At 47.6% G+C, this 23,747-nt stretch overlaps 1 protein-coding gene across 1 annotated transcript; it reads left to right on the top strand.

Annotated features, from left to right (window-relative positions):
- The first annotated feature begins 592 nt into the window (after positions 1 to 592).
- LOC123149073 (zinc finger CCCH domain-containing protein 45) lies at positions 593 to 5,622 on the top strand. Its single transcript, XM_044568608.1, has 7 exons — positions 593 to 1,025; positions 1,660 to 2,070; positions 2,839 to 3,001; positions 3,140 to 3,250; positions 3,462 to 3,530; positions 3,632 to 3,718; positions 4,532 to 5,622. The coding sequence occupies exons 1-7, from the start codon at positions 679 to 681 to the stop codon at positions 5,294 to 5,296; spliced, it is 1,953 nt and encodes a 650-aa protein (XP_044424543.1). The 5' UTR covers positions 593 to 678; the 3' UTR covers positions 5,297 to 5,622.
- Positions 5,623 to 23,747: the final 18,125 nt, after the last annotated feature.

The raw sequence follows: 23,747 nt of genomic DNA, 5'->3' as shown, positions 1-23,747 counted from the left end.
TCTCTGCTCCCTCCGCTACTATAGGGTCGGAGAGAAGAGATGTTGCAAGCGTATTATGGGGCTGTTTGGTTTTAGGACTAGCATTGACATACTTTGTCACACATTTTTGCCAAACTTGACTAAGATTAGTTCATCAAAATGAGAGCCACAAGTTGGCAAGCCAGGGAATCTTGCCGCACTTTTTGTGTATATGCCATGTGGATTCAAGTATGGCTTGCCTGAGGTGTGGCTTGAACCAAACACTCACCTAAGTTGGTCAAACTTGTCTAACTTTAGGTATGATAATTTTTGGCAAAGTTAGTCACAAACCAAACAGCCCCTATGTATGAATAAAAAGACACTGCGTGCAGGAGTTTGAAGTCGTGCTGATGGAAGATTCATATTATCATTTAAAAATAATTAATGATAGGGATACACATGTTGATCGAAAATATTTTTCGACCAACATTAGGTACGGACCTAATACTTTAGGTGAAAAAAATCATCCGACCAACGCCTACCACGCCTTAAAAATACGCCTTTTTTTTCTATTGATGATTGAAAACAGAGATCACGGATATGAAAGATCGGACGGCTGAGAAGAAACCGAGTCAAATACTCCTGCTGCCAAACTTTGAAACCCTTCTCTAGTCGAAAGAGAGGAAAAAATAGATTGCCAAACCCTAGCTTCAGCTCCTCATGGACGACGGCGACGGCGGCCTCAGCTTCGATTTCGAGGGCGGCCTCGACACGGGCCCAGCGGCGGGCGGGCTAGCGCTGTCCTCGGCCGACGCCGGCGCGACCGGCGGCGGCGGCGGCGGAGATGGGGGCGGGCACGGGCGAGGCCGCGGGCGCGGCAGCTACAGGCAGACGGTGTGCCGGCACTGGCTGCGCGGGCTGTGCATGAAGGGCGAGGCGTGCGGGTTCCTCCACCAGTTCGACAAGGCCCGCATGCCCGTGTGCCGCTTCTTCCGCGACTACGGCGAGTGCCGCGAGCCGGATTGCGCCTACAAGCACTCCTACGACGACGTCAAGGAGTGCAACATGTGAGATCCCCAATTCGCTCTGCACCCCCAAAGCTATTGTTTTTTCTAATTTGGTCGGGAAGTAGTTAATTTTTGTCACTCTGATGGGTTCGTTCTAGCTCTTGGAGATGTATGGCTGACCAATTTTGGTCGAATTTGGCGATTAGGATTTGTTAACCTGGCAAGCTACCTACTAGGGTGTTCAATTCATTGGTTGATTGGGGAATTTAGGCTTAGAGATTGCTGTGACCAAAATCCATGGATCGGTCTTCAATTGTTATCCTGTAGTTCAATTCAATATGAGGAAATTTAGTGTATAGAATGTGGTTTTGATTGCTGCTGATTGAACCTACTGATAATATATATCGAAACACATTGTACATGAAGTTGGTTGCAACGGAGAGTGACCATAGTATGACTTGTAGACCATGGTTGATGCAAGATGCTAGTTCAAATGTACTGTGACACTAATGAGCTGTTTTGTGTAGTCATATACTCCCTCCGTCCCATAATATAAGAACGTTTTTAACACTACACTAGTAGCAAAAACGTTCTTATATTGTGGGACGGAGGGAGTATATTGTTAAAATGCGAAAAACGGTTCATTATAGGCATTCACCCAATCTGACATTGCGTATCTCATGGTGGTTTGCAGGTATAAGATGGGATTTTGCCCTAATGGCCCAAATTGCCGATACAAGCATGTCAAGTTACCTGGACCACCACCTCCTGTCGAGGAAGTTCTCGCGAAGATTTTGCAGATGCGGTCTTCCAATTTCAACAAGTTTAATCAGCACAGGAACAATAATTATAATCAGCAGGGGGACAGGCCTCGACCTCCACCTGGTTCAGGCTTACCTAACCAAAATTCGACAGACAATGCTTCAACAATGCAACCAGCTGCTGGGCAACAAGCTCAAACAATGAATCAACAGCCCCAACAGAAGCAGCAGCAGGTGCAGCAGCAGCAGAAGCCAAATACAAACGACCAGGTTCAAGGTGTTCCAAATGGCTCCTCTAATCAACCCACCAGACTTGCAACACCCCTCCCGCAAGGGTCGTCTAGGTGTGTGTGGAGTTTCTAGTCAATCTTGTAAAGCTTTTAGCATACTCTGTGAAAACAATATACATAGTTTCAGCTCCCATAGCATATATATCATAAAATACAAACATTATGTTATATGTTCTGACATTTGATAACAAAGTGTACATAGTAAGGAGCATACCTCTGCAGTTCCTGGAGGGGGTAGTGCGCACATATATATAACTCAATTATGTATCTCTTTGAGTCATTCGAATACTTTCTATGAACTCCTTGTAGTTTCTCGCTGACTACATTATTTATGTATTTGTTCTAAAAGAATACTGTATGTATGTGTTTCAGTTTTTATCATCTCTAGGTGATGTGCTCTAATACTTAAGCAGCCAAGATTTCACACGATTATGTGATATTATAGTTGCAAAACCATACAGAACAATTGACATAAGTAAATCTAAATGCGCATCAATTGTTGTATTTGGGGTTATTGTGCTTCATGAATACAGTACTACAGGTTGACCTTCTACTATTGATGTTGTGCTTCATAGTCATTTTTCAATTGTTGATTGATACATATCTTATTCTTATGGATAAATTATTCCAGTACTTGTTATCTGATCTATTGTTATGGTTAAGGGATACCGGATAATCTTGCACCCATAGTTCATAACTCCATCACCAGAACACAGTGTTTCCTCTGTTAGAAGTTCTCTTTGTTGTTTCGTAGTATGAGGTGTCTTCTGATACTATAACAGTTCTCTAATTAGTCTCGGGTTTGTAAACTTGAAAAATCAGGTACTTCATTGTTAAGAGTTGCAATCGGGAGAACCTGGAAATATCAGTTCAGCAGGGAATCTGGGCTACTCAAAGGAGTAATGAGGCTAAACTAAATGAAGCTTTTGAATCCATGGACAATGTTATTTTAATATTCTCAATCAATAGAACACGTAATTTCCAGGTAAGACTGAGGTTTCATCTTTGCTATTTTTCTTGACTGACATTTTTTTCAAACTCATTGTTGAGAGTTGAGAATACTATTTCGAGGCCATTCAGTAAGAGATGCATATTTAGCTCTAATACTGTTACGTTTTTCAAGGGTTGTGCAAAGATGACTTCTAGGATTGGTGGCTACATTGGTGGCGGAAACTGGAAATCTGCTAATGGAACAGCACATTATGGTCGGAACTTCTCACTACAGTGGCTTAAGGTACATGTTTTCTTATACATTCTGTGTTGGTGTTGGCTATCACCTTTTTTTGCCGCTTGGTCCTCTCCAGGACCTTACTAGAGCTGACAAGCGCAATATATAGTTGATAGTTTGTACCATGTCACGTGGAAATATTTTGCCTTAATTTGGGTCCAGCCTGTCTTCCTACCATCTTGGTATGTGTATATTTACAACAGTTTTTGCACTGCAGCTTTGCGAATTGTCGTTTCAGAAAACTCATCATCTTCGCAACCCATACAATGACAATCTCCCTGTCAAGGTACTATTTCAGAGCATCACCTTGTCCCAAATGTGTGTTTGCCTGGGCTGTTTGATATCTCCTACATTCCTACTTATTTAATTCACCTTTGACTTTTGCAGATCAGTCGAGATTGCCAGGAATTAGAACCTTTCATTGGTGAGCAATTGGCTTCTCTGCTTTATCTGGAGCCAGATAGTGAACTTACGGTATGCAACATATTTCTTGCCTATTACCATGTTGCTCGATATTGCCATTGGCTTGTTTCTTATTGGTGGGCATGTCAGCTTGAGCCGTCACAAGTATGAATGTACCATTGTGGGGATACTAACGGATTTGCTTTGAGCTAGTATTCCTGCTCACTAAACGTGATTTAAACTGCAGAAGAAGTAGCATCACACCACCATGTTTCTTACTGCAGAAGAATTTACATGTATAGCTTAACCATTTTCATTCAGCACTTGGAGACAGACTGGTGTTCTTTTAGTTACCAGTTAAATCATGATGGGTAACCAATAGCCACATGTTAGAATCTGTACAAGTGCACATATAAGATTTAAGGTGTCAGGATGTGGAGTATATTACCAACATTTATAATATTTTGTTACAAAGTCAGTAAGTACTAGGGATACATATCATTGATGAAAGGTCATAATAGATTTGCAGTTTTAAAATTGACTGAAAATTAATAGCGGCATATTGTAATATTGTACACACATGATAAAATTGGAGTTTGTGTATGGTTGCACACATGATGACCTCTTGTAGAAGCAACAGGGTGCAGCACCATTATTTTGTGGTGATCGGTACTGTTTTTGCCTGAAGATAGTTTGTGGTACTGGTACATGTGAATAATTGTGTATGATGGTAACTGGCTGGCTCCTTTGCTGAAAGGTCTAACCCACTTGTATTTTCTTGTTTCAACAATTTTTGGCAATCACATGTTGCATATCCCTTTCCTTTTCACTGTTTTGAGGTGATGCCATGTGTACCGTCTGATGCTTGAACATGGGATTTTTCAGGCTATGCTAGTTGCAGCAGAGGCCAAGAGAGAAGAGGAAAAGGCGAAGGGAGTCAGTGCCGACGAAGCAGCTGACAACCAAGATATTGTGCTGTTTGAGGACAATGAAGAAGAGGAGGAAGAGGAAAGTGAGGAGGAAGACGAAAACAATGGCCAAGAATCCCAGGGAAGGGGGCGGGGAAGGGGAATGATGTGGCCGCCTCAGATGCAGATGCCACGTGGACCAATGATGGGACCGCGCGGCTTCCCTCCCAACATGATGGGCGATTTTGGTGGCGGTTTCGGCTTTGGCATGCCCGATCCGTTCGGCATGCCGCGTGGCTTCCCACCATTCGGTGGCCCAAGGTTCCCCGGTGACTTCCCCAGAGGTCCCATGCCTGGCATGGTCTTCCCCGGAAGGCCTCCGCAGCCCGGCGGCATGTTTCCCATGGGCCTCGAGATGATGATGGGCCCCGGCCGAGGGCCGCTCATGGGAATGGGCGGGCCAGGACGGCCGAACCGCCCCATCGGCATGGCCCCCTTCATGCCGCCGCCGCCACCCCGTCCCGTGAAACGGGACCAGAGGAGGCCGGGCGGCGACAACAGGGGTGACAGGTACGAGACAGGGTCTGACCAGGGGAGCAGGGGCCATGACAACAATGCCGGCAACTCCGGAGCAGACGGGAACAGGTCCCAGTCCGGGGACAGGTTTGGCAGGAGCGCCTTCCGGGACGACGACAGCGAGAGCGACGAGGAGGCGGCACCCAGGCGGTCAAGGAAGCGATAGGGCGGCAAACTCGAGTGCTCGAGAAACCAACCTTTGATCCGTGGAGACTGATCATCTTCTCCTCTCCGCCGAGACAAGTTCTGCCGTGAACTGAGAAGCGAGCTCGAACAGGAGCAATAGATGTTGTCTGTTGTTACATATTTGTTTTATACTCAGATTAGAACCGGATGGTGTCGTCGACTCTGGTTGCTGGGTGGTCTGCCCCACCCGTGTTGTGGTCATTGAGTGTTTATACTGATGCGGCAAGACCGTGAGAGATAATTTTGTGACATGTTGAGATTGATCGCTTGATCGGGTTGGTTGATAATATATCCAGTTAGGACTCATATGACAAATGCAGTGTTACTTAAAACATCCTGCCGCGCCGTGTTATAGTCCGTGACTTGGATGATATTGTGACATGGTTAGGCTGGACTATATGGTCTGTCTCTGTCTCTGTCTCTCATGATGTGTGTGCGAGATGGGCCTGATGAGTGAAGTTCAGTTCGTTCTTAATACTACCAGTTTTCTCATTCTGTGCTTGTTACCATCTTTTTACGTGTCTGAGCTTGATGGTTTCTTTAGGAAGTGTAAATGGAGATTGCAAAATGTGCCATTGCCAGCACACATGCGAAGGAAATGTGGCATGGCAGGTTCACGACGGGGACTGGCTGGCCATGGACCAGCACTTACGCTGTTGTGCGATGTACTTTGACTGGTCCAAGTCAAGCACGCACACGCACACGCACACCTGAATCTGAACCCGAGCCAGAAAGGAATCTACCTTTAGCGCAAGACAGCTCCCGCTGGCCTGCGCACGCACGCATGGGCGCATACAGCGCAACATGCAGAGGCACGGCACCCACTGACCACCGGCATCACCACGCACGCAGAGGCCAGAGACCGACTGAAGAGATATGTGCCCATACCATACCCTGCATGCATGCAATCTCCTGCCATCTCTCTCTGGCCCTCTCACCTATCAATGTGTACGTGTACGTGTGCTGCATCTCATATAGGAGTAGTACTAGAAGAAACTAAAAGAGAAGACAGCGCATGGAAATGTATGATAAGCGCGGAAATCTTTCTTCCTTCATGGAGCAACAGTTGAACTGCTGGTGCACATGCCTGTTCCCGTATCACACACTGCAGTCCGAATGACCTTTCTCAGGCACTGCCAGGCATGCTCAGCGGAGACGCATGGGTCCAAAGATCTCCAGCCGGCCCCAAGACGCCAGTGGAAGCAGTCGCGCAGTGCTCACAGTGGAGACGCATGTCGTCGAGTTTGGTGGATATGCTAGTGGCAGCCCGGATTGATACGACGGTTGTCGGTGTGCACCTTGGTAGCCGCGTAAGCGCTCGAGTGCCCGGCCGGGTGTGTCATGGGGTGTTGGCCTTCTGACATGTTGTATGTGTTGTGGTGCTTTAGGTCTAGTCTTGTTAGGCGCTGCTAAAGTTTTCGTCCGGTTTTCCTTGATAAACTGAGCAACCCTTTCTCATTTTTTCCTTTTTAGCACTCGCCTTATGCAGTGCATTCGTCCTCTGGGGATATTACTTGTAATATTTCTTTCTGATCAATGAATTTGATAACTCTCTTGCCAACATTTCAAAAAAAAAAAATGCGCGCCATGCATGCATGGCCGGCAGCATGGGCGCACGATCACAGAATATGCACCGAGGTACGCACACGTCGAAAGGAGAGGCCCGATCGAGAAGAATAAATACAGTAGTAATAAAAGATATCCTGGCTGCTCCCCGCAGGCATGCAGAATGAGAGACGTAAATTAAAGCTCCCCTCCCCCGCCCCGGATTTGGGCATGTGGCCGTTTCCTTGTTCAGTTCGTACGTGATGCGTCGGCTTCGGGGTCGGCCTTTTGTTTCCAAGTGGTCTTTGTAAACCTCTCCGTGTCGGCCTGTATGCAGCTAGCTTTGCTCGCCGCCTGAGGGCCTGCCTCTCTGAATACTACTACATGCATGTCGCCCCGGCTTGCAGTTACCTGCGCCAACGTGTGCTTCCCATACACACCTCACGCATGTAGGAGTACATCCAGAAACGCCGACGCTGCCGCACAGCGCTACCCTTGCTCAGTTTGGAAATTCAGCAAATGCAAGCGCTGCCCTAGCTCTAGGTGTGGCCTCTAGCGTGCAAGCCAACGCCGCTACGGCGTCCACACATACGTGCACATGCATGGCCTCGGCGTACGTACGAAAACGAATGCCATGGTCTGTCCCCCATGCGTGGTCGAGCTAGCGAGCAAGGCCGGTCGGTTGGCCCCGCCTCCCGCGCGCGCATGCTGCAGAGGCCGCAACACGAGGCGATATTTCCATCTGACCCACAGTGACAGGAGGTGAGCTACAGCTATCCTCTCTTGTCTCTCTCTCGCTCTCTCTCTCCTGCACGCGCGCGTGCGCACGAGCGCAAAGATGCCGTCCACGACATGTGCCGTGACAAGGAAGGCGGCAAGGCCGTGGAGCCACGGACGGGAAGAGCATGCATGCATGCAGCGGAAAGAAAGAAAGAAAGAAAATATCGTGTGCACGGCCCGCGTGGTGGAAGCATGCGCGGCTATGTACCGTGCCAGCCATGTGGGTCTCCAAGGTCCAGATGCTACGTACATATCGGCATCACGGAGAAAGACAGGAAGACAGAGGAGGAAACGAGTGAAAGCTCAGTCGCCAGTCGCCAGTCGCCAATTGGATCGGGGAGGGAAATCTTGCTTGCACTGCTGCTTGTGGTTGCGGCCCGTCATTGTTTTCAACTGCCTTTTGACTCGCGCGCGCACGGCCGCTAGCTAATGCGCATGCGCGCGTGTCGACAGGCAACAACGGATGTGCACGCCCTCGGCCCTCCCGTCATCGATCCGTCGGTGTAAAAGAAGATGATGCTCACTACTTCCCATTGCCGTTTCCCCTTGACAAATCAATCGCCATATGCTGGAAGGATGATTCAATTTTGCTGCTCTCGATCTGCCGGCGTGTGTTCGGATGCTTAATTATTACTACGTGCTACTCTGCATACACAAGCCCGACTAGCTAGCCGTCGAGTGCGAGCTTGCTCAGGCCATGATGCACGCCGTGGAAGACAACAGTGCGTATGATATGTTCACTGTAACTCGATCTCATATACTCATGTACTAATGTGTTTAATTGCACGCATGCGACGCGTGCAATTGGCTAATTGTTACCGCGTGCACTCCCAACATGCATGCATGCATGTTATAGAAGAGGCTCTATATTTTTGTGTCTGACATTAAGGTTTTGTGTACGAGTTGTAGATGGAAATGCAAGATTAATGGAAGGAGGTTCGATCCGAATCTTGGACGCCATTGCCAGCAGTGGCGGAGCTTGAGCCGAATATATGGGGGGGGGGGGGGGGGGGGGGGGGGGGGGGGGGGGGGGGCATGGGCTGGAGGGGGGGCAAACTTAACTATTTGAGCTGTTTTTAGTGGAAAATGGGCCTAATACAAAGGAATATATACAAAGAAAATTTGTGAGCTGGGGGGGCCATGGCCCAGGTTGGCCCCCATGAAGCTCCGCCACTGATTGCCAGCACACATGCCAAAGGAAACATGCCATGGCTAGTTCGATGGTGGGGGCTGGCTGGCCATGGACATTTGTGCTCGGATGGATCTGCAGTTGCGCTATTGTGCATGTATTTTGACAAGTCCAAGCCAAGCGCGCGCGCACACACACGCCTGAACCTGAATCTGAATCTTTGGCGCAACGTGTGCAGCAGCGTAGCTCAAGTGGGCAATTGCTTGCCAGCTCTCAGTCCCATAACTTGCACACGCATGGGCGGGCGCAACGCAACATGCATGCAGAGGCACAGCACCGACTGACCATCTGCATCACCACCACACACACACACACACACGGGCGCGCAGAGTCCAGAGACTGACGGATGATATGTCCATACACTGCATCTGCATGCATCCTGCTGCCATAGTATCTCTCTGGTCATCTCGCCAGTACGTGTGCGCGAGAAGGAGGGAGAAATGCATGGAAATGTACTATGTGGTATAACCAGTGTACGTGCGTACGTGTCTCTCTTTCCTCATGATGAAGCAGCCAACGGTTGAACTGTTGATGCACATGTGCGTTCAATGGCTCAGCTGAGTCGTAGCAGCCCAAAGATCCCCAGCCAGCCCGCGATACCAGTACTCACCGGACGATCAATGCGTGCCATGCATGGCATGGCCGGCATGGGCGCATCATCACGGATTATATTATAATACGCAGAGGCCGGAGGAAATAGATAAAGAAAAGCTACTATCCTGTTGCTGATGCTGGCTGCTTCCCGCAGGCATGCAATGCATGCATGCATGGGTTTTCCTTTCCTCGGGCATGCCGCAGAACGAGAGAGGTGAAGCTCGCCTTTTCGTCTGTTGAGTGAGCTTGCCGGCCGCCTGCCCCGGAATTGGGCATGTGGCTGTTTCCTTCCTTGTTCAGCGCGTACGTGACGCTGCGAGGTCGGCCATTTGTTTTCGACTGATTTTTTTCCCTATAAGCTTCCTCGCGTCTTTCTGGCTGCAGGAAGCTTTTCCCGCCGCTTGACCCCTTGTCTCTCTACATACATGCATGCATGCTGTTGCTGCGTCACCCTCACTCACGCCGACTCGCAGTTGCCTCTGACAATCTCTGCGCCTCCGTCCCTGCGTCGCTGCGCGCCGACGGACAGCTCGGGCCTGTAATTTCCGGCACGCGCTCCATCTCTCCTTGAGAAACGCCGACGGTGAGGACGAGACACACCACAGTGCTACCCTTGCTCCGTTTCGGTCTTCAGCCTTCAGCAAGTGCAAGCGCAAGCGCGGCCCTCCTCTGTCAAACGAATGCTGTGCTCTGCGCACCATGCCTGCTCGCCGTCAAGGCACGGCACGAGATAGTACAAGGGACCGGCGCCTTGGCCATGCATGGAGGAAGCATGCGCGGCAGCAGCCAGCAGCTCGCCGTCAACGCGCGCTGGGTCTATCTATATCGTGCCACCCATGTATTATAACGCGCGCTTGTCCAAGATCCCGTCCCTGATATCATACACACGTCGGTATCAGGCAGAAAGACAGAGGAGACGAACGGGTGAAAGTCGAGTCGTCAATATTGGATCGGGGACGGAGATCTTGCTTGCACTGCAGTGCAATGCTCGTCGTGTTTGCGGCCCGTCATTCTTTTCAACTGCCTTTTGACTCTCGCGCGCATCTCCGTCATTCTTGCTAGTGCGCATGCGTGCGCGTGGACAACACGACAGGCAAGGAGACGATGCTGACTACTTCCACTGGCCATTGGCCGTTCACTCTTGACAGACCAGCCGCCGTATGCTGGCTCGAAGATTCAGTCTTGCTGCTCTCGATCTGCTGCTGCTGTTGTGTTTTCGAATGCTTAATTATCACCACAATGTATGCATGCACAAGCCCAATTCGCCCCTCGAGCGCGACCTTGCTCATGCCATGATGCGTGCCATGGGTAACAACAGTGCACACGATCTGTTCACTGTAACTCGATCTCATATACTGTACTCGTGTGTGTTTAATTACGCGCATGCGACGCATGATGCAATTGGCCAATTGCTGCCGCGACGCACGACTAAGTGAAGATTAGCTTTGGACAGGCCGCATGTTTTTGCCTCCTGGAGAGTGGCATCAGCGGACACATCATGGGGGCCGGCATAGTGTGTCTCCTCTCTTTAACGGCATGAGGTTCCCACAATTAAAAAGGAGCCCCACGGGGAACACTGATTCCTTCCTAGCTAATCATCATCATCGACACCCCTCCGCGCTGCTTTGCTCTGCCTAGACCACTCCACCACAGGGCAATCAGTAATACAATAATAGTACGAGCAGTACTTGCTAATAGTGCTTATTTTCTAAAGTATACTTTCTATAAAGAGCAGCTTGTGTGATGCACCTATGTCCAGGTGATTAACAACTGCAATAGTGTCATCACAAGGATTGGGCCCAGCTTATTTGCATGCAAAAAAAATACTATTAGGGCATGCACTACTGTCTCTGTCATTAATGTCGCTTTGCATTATTTTCTGGTGGTCTTTGGTCCTATGTTGTTGTTAACCAATTAAATTCCCCCTGAGATCCACAGAGTGGTCCAAATCATGAGTTACCATTCCCTCTGTAAACTAATATAGTAAAAAGGTTTAGATCACTACTTTAGTATTCTAAATGATTTTATATTAGTTTACGGAGGGAGTACATGTTTTTAGTAAGTGATAAAATAAAACCAGGATTCGTGCATGCATAGTGTCATTTTCAGCCGATTATACTGTTTTTGTATATGATCAATTGGACTTGTGTGCTTACTGGTGTGGTTCGTGCTGAGAAGCTGTTTGTACAGTCTGTTTGTGAGATTATATATACACTCTGTAGAAAAAATAACAGTTGGTTAGGCACAAGGAAGGACCTCCTCTGCAGTGAATAAGCGAACCTAATATGAAATTAAGCTGCAATCTACTCCCTCCGTATCATAAGATAAGATCGTTTTTTAATCTATCTTTACTTGAAAAACGATCTTGTATTATGGAACTGATGGAGTATGTACGTAGGGACAGAAGCATGCAGCCTACATGCATGCACATGTTATCCTGCATTTAATTGCCTGAGAGTTGTTTATTCCTAATTAATTGGCCCATGCATGCTTTACTGGTTTGCAATGATGGAGCCAGCTCTTTCAGAGAGAGAATTCGAGGCTGACCAGATCTCAACTTATTTCAGAATTCAGACAGGTGAAGCTGCCCATGCCATGCACAAGTGTCTACATGTACTGGAAGCAACTAGTATAGAAAATGAGCCTAGGGTGCAAAAATAGAAAAACAAACCTGAGCCATTAGATGCTGAATCATTGGTACAGATTGAGGTGCAGGGTTCTCAATGTACATTTCAAGAAACCCCCCTACAACTAGTTACATATAGAAGATAACTTTTGCAGTAACCACCTCAAAGCTCTCATATATCAATCATACAATTCTTCATTAATAAGACTACTTTTCAGATCTGTACAGATGCCCTCTCGTCTTAGATTTATAAAAAATCCTCTCGTCTTAGATTTATAAAAAATCTGCACATATGTACTGCGTGAAGCTTCTGTGTACCTAATTTTTTCAGTAACTTGTGTTATCACGAATCATGCAAGAAATTCAAACATGTTGGTCACCAAAAAGTATGTGAGCATCATCAGAAACATCTTTCAGTACATGAGAATTAATTCACCTTCAAGCAAACATAGATTCCAAACTGCACAATCACAATCATGAGCCAACAGAAGAGACATGAATACATATCAAGTGTTACATTGGATTAGAGGATCATTTGTGGTACATCATGGGCAAGACTGACTATGAACGACGAAAATAAATCACAACTCAACAAGCAGTGCCATTAGAAACTGCATCAACTTTCCTAGAATGGTGTTACAGAACAGAAAAGTTGCATCCTTTTGCCTCCAGTTCTAGTGCTTCTTGCTCATCATGCTTCTTGTGCTGGGAGAGATCAAACCTAACAAATAAAGTTAAGTTAGCACAGGTCCATGCAAGTGTCATATGTTCACACTTGATGAAGTTTTAACATAGGCTCAAGCAAATTACAAGAGAACCACGTAAAAGCAGAAATAGCAATGCGAAGAAATGGCAATGAACAAAAAGGCAGATTATTATTCTAATTCAACAGTACAAAACAAAGAATGATGGCATGCATTACATTATGCTTTGTAGTAACTAGTACTACACACAACATGACCAATAGTACTAAACACAGGTTGTGAACATTTATAGGACCTTGTAGTTTCAACCATGAAATCTCTCGGTTGTTCACATTAGCGCCTACGGCCTGTTCCGCACCTATGGTGTGGCATGGACATGATACATGATAAGGCCGTATATTTTCCTATGCAACATTAACGAAATCATGGAACATGGACAGAAGTGAAAGTTTTACATTACATAAAATCCAGAAGTGTGTGTACCTCTTGAAAGCACGATTGTTTCTTTTTCAGTGTACTAGAATCAGTAATGACAAGCATTGGGGAAGTAATCTCTGCAAACGAGCTCCCATTGCTGAAATCTTGATTTTGAGCACTATTGACCGATTCCATGGCTGCAAACAATTTTGTAGGAAACAACATCACACAAGGGATTAACAAAATGTTAGGTATCTCAACAGATTATTTACTTTCTTAGACGGATTTCTCACCTGATAGTGCCGGTGCATATGTTGTGGCCGTTGCAACTATGGGCTCTCCTAATGGCGAAGTAGCGCTGCTCCCCTCCATTACTGAATCCTCAGATGAGATATTTTTTTCACTTGTCCTGAATTGAGAATTGCAAAGTCAAAAATGAGATTATCTTTTGTAGTTCAGACGTTAGGCACAAGCATCAGATAAAGGACGCAGCCTAGGGCAACAGTCTATATATTTGAATGTATACTAGGACACTTCCAATTGTTGGCCCTGTATGCATAAATTGTTGACCCACGATGCCACCATCTTTGGGAATCATAATTCATACTCCCTCCGTTCCAAAATAGATGACTCAACTTTGTACTATTTCCAGCGGTGAATCATGTATACATGAATCAAAATTTTGATATGCTGACAAATGGACCAATTTCATTTTTTTGCCTAGCAGAATCAATTTATTTTCTTTCCAGCTTTTCAAGCTATTGACTCTGTATAAGAACTACAGGTACTAATATTTTTACTTAATTTTCCTGAAGTTCACGCCGTCGCGATTATCTAACCATCCTCAACCTTCCAACTTGATCCTCCAGAATACTAATCAGCGAATCAAAATGTTCAAAGAGATTACCAAAACACCTAAAACACTAGCAATGCACCATCAAATCGGAGTTGTTAAACTGCATCATTCACTCGACATGAACAAGAAAACAGAACTAGAGAGATGCAGTACAAATCTACATGATAATAAAATTGGGATGTAGCACAAATTTACTAACAAACAAAAGTTAGCACGTATTTAAAGGTGAACCACCTCGTCGCACGGGCCGGTTGGGAAGGAGCCGAGGAGACCACCACCGGCTTGCCGCGACGTGAGGGAGGAGGATGCCGGATGCGAGCTAATACTAGAGCATGAGAGAGAGAGAGAGAGAGCGCGGGAGAGAGGCGACGAAGGCACCGCCGCCGGAGCTTCAGAAGGGAGGCTGCGACGAGCAGCGGGGCGGAGATTGCCGACGAGCTCCGATCTGGTCCGCCTCAAACCGGGACGCCACCCACACAATGGTAGGGAGCCGTCAAGAGTTGGAACAACATGGAGGAGGGATCTGTGCCGCCTCTACCGGGCGTACTCGCTCAGCTTGGAGGAGAGATCTGGGCTGCCGCCGTGGCCGCCGTCGGGGAGATTTTGGTTCGTGCGCTGTAGTATCTAGCTCTCTGCCGAGTGGATTTGGGTTTGAACGACGAGGGGCATGGGGAATGAAATAGCTTGCAGGGAGGGACTTTCTTGCAAATTTTGCGCACACAGCGACCCACCCAAATCTGGGCCATCAATTTCCCATCCGATGGTACACATCCATTTTTTCTATTTTTGCACCCTAGGCTCAGATTCTATACTAGTCATGCCCACATGTACTAATCTGAGAGATGAAATTCCACACCAGGTGAGGTGAATCCTTGGCATCCTAATAGGCAGATGCATTATTGCACTCATATTCATTTTATGTGCTCTTTGGTAATTTACACTATCTCCGTCCTGATTTATTGGCCCCCCTTCGTATTTTGGGTCAAACTTTGACCGTAGATTTGACTAACAAAATCTAAGTTATATGTCACAAAACTTGTATTGTTGAATTTATATTCAAAAGAGGTTTACAATGATACTATTTTTATCTTATAGAACTTATTTTTTATAGTAAAATTAAAGGTCAAAATTCGACTCAAAATGCAATAAGGACTAATAAACCCGGACGGAGGTAGTACTATCGATTGCTCCAGTCTGAAATGCCTACAGTTTGAGAGTGGCAATAAAGTACTGAACTATTCTCGATTCAGTTCCAAAAAAAAAACTACACGAATGCATGATTCGCTGTTGAGAACATACGGTGACACATAAAGGATTGAAGTTGTCATGATGGTAATGATGGGTGCGCAAGTGCTGTTAAGGTCATCTAGCTCGGCCTCATTAACAAATCTGCTAGCAGCTAGTCTACTACCTAAGCTAACCTAAGCTATTTCAAGCGAGTTCCATGCTCTACTCCACTAATGATACATACCCAATTAATCTTATCACAATCCTTTTTCATTTTGGTTCATTCGTCCACAACCACAAGGGAAAAGATGGCTCCTTAGAGCATCTACAGCCACAACTTGCTAACTTGAACCTCTAAACGGCAGCGCACTTGCCCGGGCGCGTTCACGGGCATTGACCTGTAACATCTCAAATCTTGCTTCACAAAATTAGACACCTTAATTAGCAAGCCTCTAATCCATACAAAAACACGCGACATAAACGTAAATGATGCAACAACATCGCCCAGCTACTAAATTGGGACAAGTCATCAGACTACAAAATTTTACCATGTTTCCAATGTAGTAGCCGCGCGAAGTTGTGACGATGGTGGCCCAGGTTCCACGAGAGGTTGTGACAAAGATTTACTCCTATGGAAGACCCGGGTCATGCCGGCCCTACAAGGCGCGCAGATCATATGCCCAGACGGGATGATGGCAACCGAGGTGGAAGACATGACGATGGTGGATAGGTTTCTGGTAGTTAGATCGATGGAAGGAGGATGGCTCTGTATGACTTGTAGATAGAAGTGTTCCTACTTTCCGTAGAGCCATGTGAGGTTTATTTTATCTCTTCAAAACAACCTTGTTGTGGCGTATAAGGGCATGTAAAATGGTGGTTGTCTTAGAAGCTCTATGTAGGATAAATGTTGGGGTGGAGGAGGTAGAAATCATTAAAAAAAACATGTCTTTTCTTATTTAAAGTATGATCACTTAGCATAATATATCTCATCATATTTTTAGGAATAACTAGTTATTGAAGATAAGAACTAAGAGATAACCATTATAGACATATTTTTATTGTCATCTCTAAATTACATGCAAGACTTAAGATAAGACTGTCTTATCAACCATTTTACATGCCCGATATGACCGGCTGTTTAGATACGACAATCTGTTACAAGAGATAGATACAGGGGGAGGATAGAGATAAAAGTAGTTGAGACTACATTGAGATGTTGCAAATGTTTATATCTAACAATAGTATGTCCGGTCAGGACTCATATGTTGACGCAGTGTTAATCAAGAACACCTTGCCGCGCCGTGTTATAGTCTGTGATTTTCCACAAGATAATGATATGATTAGGTTGGGTTGTATGGTCTGTCTCTGTCATGCTTTGTGTGCGAGAGGGCCCTGGTGATCGAAGTTCAGTTCGTTTGTCATGCTAGTATTCTCATTCTGTGATTTTTATTTACCGTGTTCTTTCGTGTGTGAGTTTGACGATTTCTGCACGAAGTGTAAATGGAAATGCAAAATTGAAGGAAGGAGATCCGATCCGATCTGATTCATCGATGCCATTGGCAGCAGAAGAAAATATGTCATGGCAAGTTGCTGTTGGGAGCTGGCTGGCCATGGACATGTATGCGCGGATGGGGTCTACACCTGCGCTGCTGGTCCAAGTCAAGCACACAGGCACACCTGAATCTGAACCTGAGCCAGAAGGGGAATCTATCTTTAGCGGAACCGGGCTATATTGCCAGCCAGATCCCACCGACTTGCGCACGCATGGACGAGCACAACGCAACATGCAGAGGCGGCAAAAGGCACAAATTTAATCTCAGTATGAAACTATTTCACAAACTAAATTGTTTTTAAAGTATTTCACCTATTTGATCTTAATGTGCAGCGCTGATGACCCACAGGTGTAGGGGATCTATCGTAGTCTTTTCGATAAATAAGAGTGTCGAACCCAACGAGAAGCAGAAGAAAATGATAAGCAGTTTTCAGTAAGGTATTCTCTACGAGCACTGAAATTATCGGTAACAGATGGTTTTGTGATAAGGTAATTTGTAACGAGTAGCAAACAATAAAAGTAAATAAGGTGCAGCAAGATGGCCCAATCCTTTTTGTAGCAAAGGGCAAGCCTGGACAAACTCTTATATGAAGGAAAGCGCTCCTGGAGACACATGGGAATCATCGTCAAGCTACTTTTCATCACGTTCACATTATTCGCGTTCGATACTTTGATAATTTGATATGTGGGTGGACCGGTGCTTGGGTACTGTCCTTACTTGCACAAGCATCCCACTTATGATTAACCCCCATTGCAAGCATCCGCAACTACAACAGAAGTATTAAGGTAAACCTAACCATAGCATGAAACATATGGATCCAAATCAGCCCCTTACGAAGCAACGCATAAACTAGGGTTTAAGCTTCTGTCACTCTAGCAACCCATCATCTACTTATTACTTTCAATGTCTTCCTCTAGGCCCAAATAATGGTGAAGTGTCATGTAGTCAATGTTCACATGACACCACTAGAGGGATGACAACATACATATCATCAAAATTTCAAACGAATACCAAATTCACATGACTACTTATAGCAAAACTTCTCTCATGTCCTCAGGAACAAACGTAACTACTCACAAAGCATATTCATGTTCATAATCAGAGGGGTATTAATATGCATAATGGATCTGAACATATGATCTTCCACCAAGTAAACCAACTAGCATCAATTACAAGGAGTAATCAACACTACTAGCAACCCACAGGTACCAATTTGAGATTTGGATACAAAGATTGGATACAAGAGATAAACTAGGGTTTGAGATGAGATGGTGTTGGTGAAGATGTTGATGGAGATTGGCCCCCTCTCGATGAGAGAATCGTTGGTGATGACTTCCCCCTCCCGGAGGGAGGTTTCCCCGGCAGAACAGCTCTGTCGGAGCCCTATATTGGTTCCGCCAAGGTTCCGTCTGGTGGCGGCGGAGTTTCGTCCCGTGAGCTTGCTTATGATTTTTTCTCGGACGAAAGACCTCATATAGCAGAAGATGGACATCGGAGGGCCACCAGGGGGCCCACGAGGCAGGGGGCGCGCCCCCCACCCTCGTGGACGGTGAGTGGCCCTCCCCTGGAACTTCTTTCGCCCAATATTTTTTATATATTCTGAAACATGCTCCCGTGAAGTTTGAGGACTTTTGAAGATGTGCAGAATAGGTCTCTAATATTTGCTCCTTTTCCAGACCAAAATTTCAGCTACCGACATTCCCCCTCTTCATGTAAACCTTGTAAAGTAAGAAAGAATAGGCATAAGTATTGTGACATAATGTGTAATAACAACCCATAATGCAATAAATATCGATATAAAAGCATGATGCAAAATGGACGTATCAAGCGCCTGATAGCAAGGCGCTGTAATCTACTATGCAACACCTAACACTCAGGCGCCACACCTGTGCAACGCCCGACAGTTAGGAGCTGCACTACACTGTGCAGCGCCTAGCTGTAAGAAACTACATAGTAGAGTGCAGCGCCTTGCTATCAGGTGCTGCACATTAGGATAAAATATGTGAAATACTTAAAAAACAATTTTGTTTGTGAAATACTTTCGCTCTAAGGTTAAGGGTTAGTTTGGTTTGCGTCCTGAGTGTTTCAAGCCTGGCCTGGACCATGCGTGTGACCTGCCTGGGAGCTGTTTGGTTTGATTCCTGGAAAAAGTAGCGGTTGCCTGGCCTGGATAACCAGGCATCTTCATTAGCCTGCCAGGCTTCTGATTTCCCATGCCTGGACACAGGCTAACAACTGCCTAAGGCTGGCCATAGTGGGGGTAACATAACTAGTATCATATACTTGGGACTCGCAAACATGCTTACGTGGCAGGAAATTAAAGAAAAGAGAGAAGGTCATAGTAACATAGGTAGATACAGTAACATAATAAATGTTATGCTACTATGTGTCATGCATGGCAATAAATGAGACCACCTATAATACTACTTTATGATACTATGCACTATAGATGTAGTATCATACACTAGTATCATATGCATGATACTAGTATATGTTACTCCCCACTATGACCAGCCTAACGCGTAATGCTAGTGTGGGGACTCGTGCCAGTCAATACCTTCCTTTTCTTAGCTCTTTTGCTATAATTATTTATTGATACTAGTACACCCCGCCAGGCAGTAATCAAACATACGTCCTCCTGGCATGAAATATCAAATTCTCAGCAAAGTCCAGGCGACTATATTCGTTAGGCGGCTAAATGTCGTGTTTTGACCCTTTTCTGATATCTATTCGAGATCTGCCCCAGTCTGATAAAATTTCGAAATCTCACCCTTTTGCTACCGCCAAGGTCCATGGGATATGGTCTAACAGCCTACCGCCAGGTCCCTGACGGTAGGATTGCATGCCCTACCGCAAAATTCTTCTAAATGTTGAACACAGTGCGTGCTCATGCCTACCGCCAAGCACCTTGGCAGTAGGGTTGTACATGCTATCGCCAGTATGATTGGCGGTAGGGATGTTTCCTACCGCCAAGGTACCTGGTGGTAGGCTGTTACACCCTACCGCCATGGACCCTGGCGGTAGTAAAAGGATCAGATCTCGAAAAAAATTTATATTAGGGTCAAATTTCGAATAGGTTTCAAAAAAAGGTCAAAACACAAAATTTTGCCTCTTCAGGCACGGTCTCCAGGCTAGTAAGGCCAACTCCACCGCGCGACCCTATCCTGTCCGCCCCCGTCCGTTTGAGGTAAAAGGGACAAACGAGACGGCCCAGCACGCGGGCGCAAACGGACTTTTGTCTGCTTTGTGTCCGCTTTCGACCCATCACCGGCCCAAGTTTGCGCAGTTTTGGGGTGAAACGGACAGTGCGCGGACGGGCGAGACGCGCGCGCTTGTCCTCCCCTGGCCCGCCTGTCGGTGGGAGAAACCAAAACCCCCCACGCCCATTTGCCGCCATTTTCTTCAAACCCTTCCACGTCCCTCCCGCCGCCCCTCTCTCCCCAGGCCATCACCGATGCCCCGCCGAGTTCCGGCGGCCTGGCCGTCGACTCGCCTACAAAGGTGAAGAAGAAGGCGCCAAGGAAGCCGCGATCGGAGTGCACGCCGGAGGAGATCGCCAAGTTGGACGCGGAATCGACGAAGAGGAGCGAACGGAGAGCGGCCGTCAAGGTCAATGCCGCCATGGCCAAGTTCGCCGCCCATCGCGAGGAGCTGGAGGCCGTGCGGCGCAAGGCCGCTGCCGACGAGAAGGAGGACCTCGTCAACAAAGCGCACGCCATCCCCATGCTTGGCATGGGCCGTCCGGCCGGGTTCCCTGCAGCGGCCGTCGACCCGGTGAGCACAGGCTCGTCGGTCGCCCAGCCTATGCACTGCCAATCGCCGACGTCGCGCGCCGCGCCCATGTCGCCCGACTTTCCTCCGCCAAGGCACGACGGCCAGACCCGTTTCTCGGTGTCGCCGGACGTGGGCTTGTTCGCGCCGTCCACACCGCGCCCCGCGACCGTCATCGACCTCAACGTCACGCCTGGGTCCAGCAGCGGCGGGCGGCCGTCCGTCGAGATGCAAAGAAAGCGGGCACGTGCACCGTTCACGGGCACCATGCCGCCCCTCCCCCGCGCGTCTTGTTTGACGGAATGCCAACCCCAACGCCAACGGTCGACGACCCCTTCTACAACCAGTACATGGAGGATGTGATCTTCGAGGGTGGGCATGGCCGTGCCTACGACCCCGAGGAGACCCAAAGTCAAGATGGCCGCGCCGAGTACGTGCCCGATGAAGAGGCCGACGATCGTGCTGACTACGACCATGGTGACTCATGGCATGAAGACGATGACATCTATGTCGAAGGTGATGAAGAAGAAGGCAATGGCGTTGATATTAGTGGCGAGCCATTGTTCATCGATGAGCTCACCCAAAGAGCGGAAGCACAAAAGAAGAGGAAGAACATTCGCACGGGTTCATACACACAAGATGAGGACAAGATGATTTGCCAAGCTTGGATGGAGATTAGCCAAGATCCGAGGACCGGCGCGCAACAAAAGGGCATTGTTTTTTGGACGAGAGTCCACAAAACATTTCATGAAAGGAAGATGTTTGAGCCCTACCAATTTACAAGTAACCGTGGCATCGGCTCGATTCAAAAGAGATGGTTGTTCATCCAACAAGAGTGCAACAAGTATTGCGCCGCATTTGAGAGCGCTGAAGCACGGCCCGTGAGTGGTCTCGGCGTTGGGGACATGGTATGCTCTCCTCTTCCTAGCCCTTTTCTTGCTATGGCCATGACACTTCGGCCGTGTATATGTTTGCATGTTCACTTGTTGTTGATCATGTGATTTAGACATTTCAATCTTTGGAGGCATTCAAGGCCCGGCACAATGACAAGCCATTCACTCTTACCCATTGTTGGACGATTATCAACAATTGCCCTAAGTTCAAGGACCAATACCGTGAACTACAAAGGAAGAGAGGACTAAAGACAGCCAAGTACGCCGGAGGTGGAGATGGCGAGGCCTTGAAGAGGCCGAGGGGCAAGACCAACTCCAAGGTTGATGACATACGTGATGCCTCATCCATGGCATTGCATGACAGTTTGCATGGCATGATATCCCAAAAGGATGTGAGGGACGAGAAGAAGCGGGAAAGCAAGGAGGAGCAAATGAAGCAATACCTAGACCTTCAAACAAAGAAGCTTGAGATGGAGGATGCGGCCAAGAGGAGGAAGATCGACATGAAGGAGGCGGCCTGGCAAAGGCAGCTCGACATCGAGGCCGACAACGTCAAGGCCAGACAGAGGCAGCTCGACATCGAGGCCACGAACGCCGCCACCAAAGCGAAAGAGGTGACCCTTGCGATCACGAGCGTGAACTTGTCGAAGATGAGCGACAAGACGAGGGTCTGGTTCGAGGCCAAGTAAAAGGAGATGCTCGAAACCGAAGGCCTGAACTAGGTCGTCCGATCGGCCGTGGTCGTTCTTTTTGGAGGCTGGCATGGGTGCCGCCTGCCCGCTGGGCCGCTGGCTGTGTGCCGGCGAGAAAACATTCATTTTGGTGGCCGGCTGTGTTGCCGGCCGCTGGCTGTGTTGCCGGCGAGGACAACTATTCATTTTTGAAGGCTAGCTGTGTTGCCGGCCGCTGGCTGATGCCGGCGATGGACGTGTAGGCCGCTGGCTCTGTTGCCGGCGTGATGAACCGGGGCCGCTGGCCTGAACTAGGCTTGGCATTTGAAACGTTGCTTCTGCTTTTTTAAATAGATGCGGACAGGATTGGGAAATGGATGCGGCCGCGCGCTGGGCGTACGGCGACTACATCCCAGGACACGTCCGGACATGAACCCAAATCGTTATCCAAACAGACAGAATTCGAACAAAACGGACATCCGTTTGGGATCGCTTGGTGGAGTTGGCCCAACCAAACTAGCCCTAAATTTGTCAATTTTGGTCTCTGCCTCTCTGCTGCGTGTGCGTGTCTCTGTGCATATTCTGTGATCGTACGCCCATGCTGCCGGCCATGCATGGCGCGCATTGATCACCCCGAGTACTGCGCGACTGCTTCCCTGCTACGACTGGTGACTTTGCAGGCTCAGGCTGGCTGGAGATCTTTGGACTCGTGTGCCTCGGCTGAGAGGGCCACTCAAACTGTGCTGCATGGAGTGTGCCATGGGCGCACATGTGCGCCAACAGTTCAACTGTTTGCCCCATCATCAAGAAAGAAGAGGAAGATACGCTTATCACATACAGTACCAGTATACCACGTACATTTCCCATGCGTTGCGTTGTCACTCTTAATTTCCTCTTCTAGTGTGAGATACAGTACACGTAGATAGGTAATCTGACAGGACTAGAGAGATACTTCCTTCGTTCAAAATTGCTTGTCGCAGAAATGGATGTATCTAGAAATACATCTAGATACACCCATTTCTGCGACAAGTAATTTTGAACAAAGTGAGTATATGGCAGCAGGATGCACATCCAGAGACTAGTGAGGCCACAAAGAAATGAAGAACACAGCCATTCAGAAAAGGAAAAAAGAAGATAAATAAAGAACACATATCCTGCTATAGCTGCTCCACGCAGGCATGCATCTGCATGCCCGTCCTTAGGCATGCAGAACAAGATAAGAGAAGCTACCTCTTTTTTTTTTTTAAACGGAGGCAAAAGCTTTGCCTCATCCATAAAAGCTACCCTTTTGGTCTCGCTGCACTTTGCAGCCTGCGTGCATTGCTGAGGTGTAGTGCCATTGGTTACACGGTCATGAGGGGCCTGCCCCGGATTTGGGTACGTGCCTGTTTCCTTGTTCACCGGCTTGGAGTTCGAGGTCGGCGTCTCTTTTGTTTTTGAGTGGTTTTTGCAAGCCCCTGCGTGTCTGCCTGTCTGCAGCTTGCCTGGGTGCCTGCCTGCCTCTATGAATGCATCATGCATGCATGCTGCGTCGCCCTCATCACTCGCGCCGCGCCGGCGCCGCTTGCAGTTGCCTGCTTGCGACTGCGAGGCTCTCACGGTTTG

This window comes from Triticum aestivum, chromosome 7A, assembly GCF_018294505.1.
Source record: "Triticum aestivum cultivar Chinese Spring chromosome 7A, IWGSC CS RefSeq v2.1, whole genome shotgun sequence".
Taxonomy (NCBI): domain Eukaryota; kingdom Viridiplantae; phylum Streptophyta; class Magnoliopsida; order Poales; family Poaceae; genus Triticum; species Triticum aestivum.
The sequence above is the reverse complement of the archived record's forward strand: the minus strand, read 5'-3'. Positions and strand labels throughout refer to the sequence as shown.

Bases quoted from the DNA above. Each gene is read 5' to 3' on its own strand.
- LOC123149073 (XM_044568608.1), top strand. From the start codon at position 679: ATGGACGACGGCGACGGCGGCCTCAGCTTCGATTTCGAGGGCGGCCTC. The intron at 3,002-3,139 runs GTAAGACTGAGG...ACGTTTTTCAAG, and splicing joins ATAGAACACGTAATTTCCAG to GGTTGTGCAAAGATGACTTC. The intron at 3,719-4,531 runs GTATGCAACATA...GGGATTTTTCAG, and splicing joins AGCCAGATAGTGAACTTACG to GCTATGCTAGTTGCAGCAGA.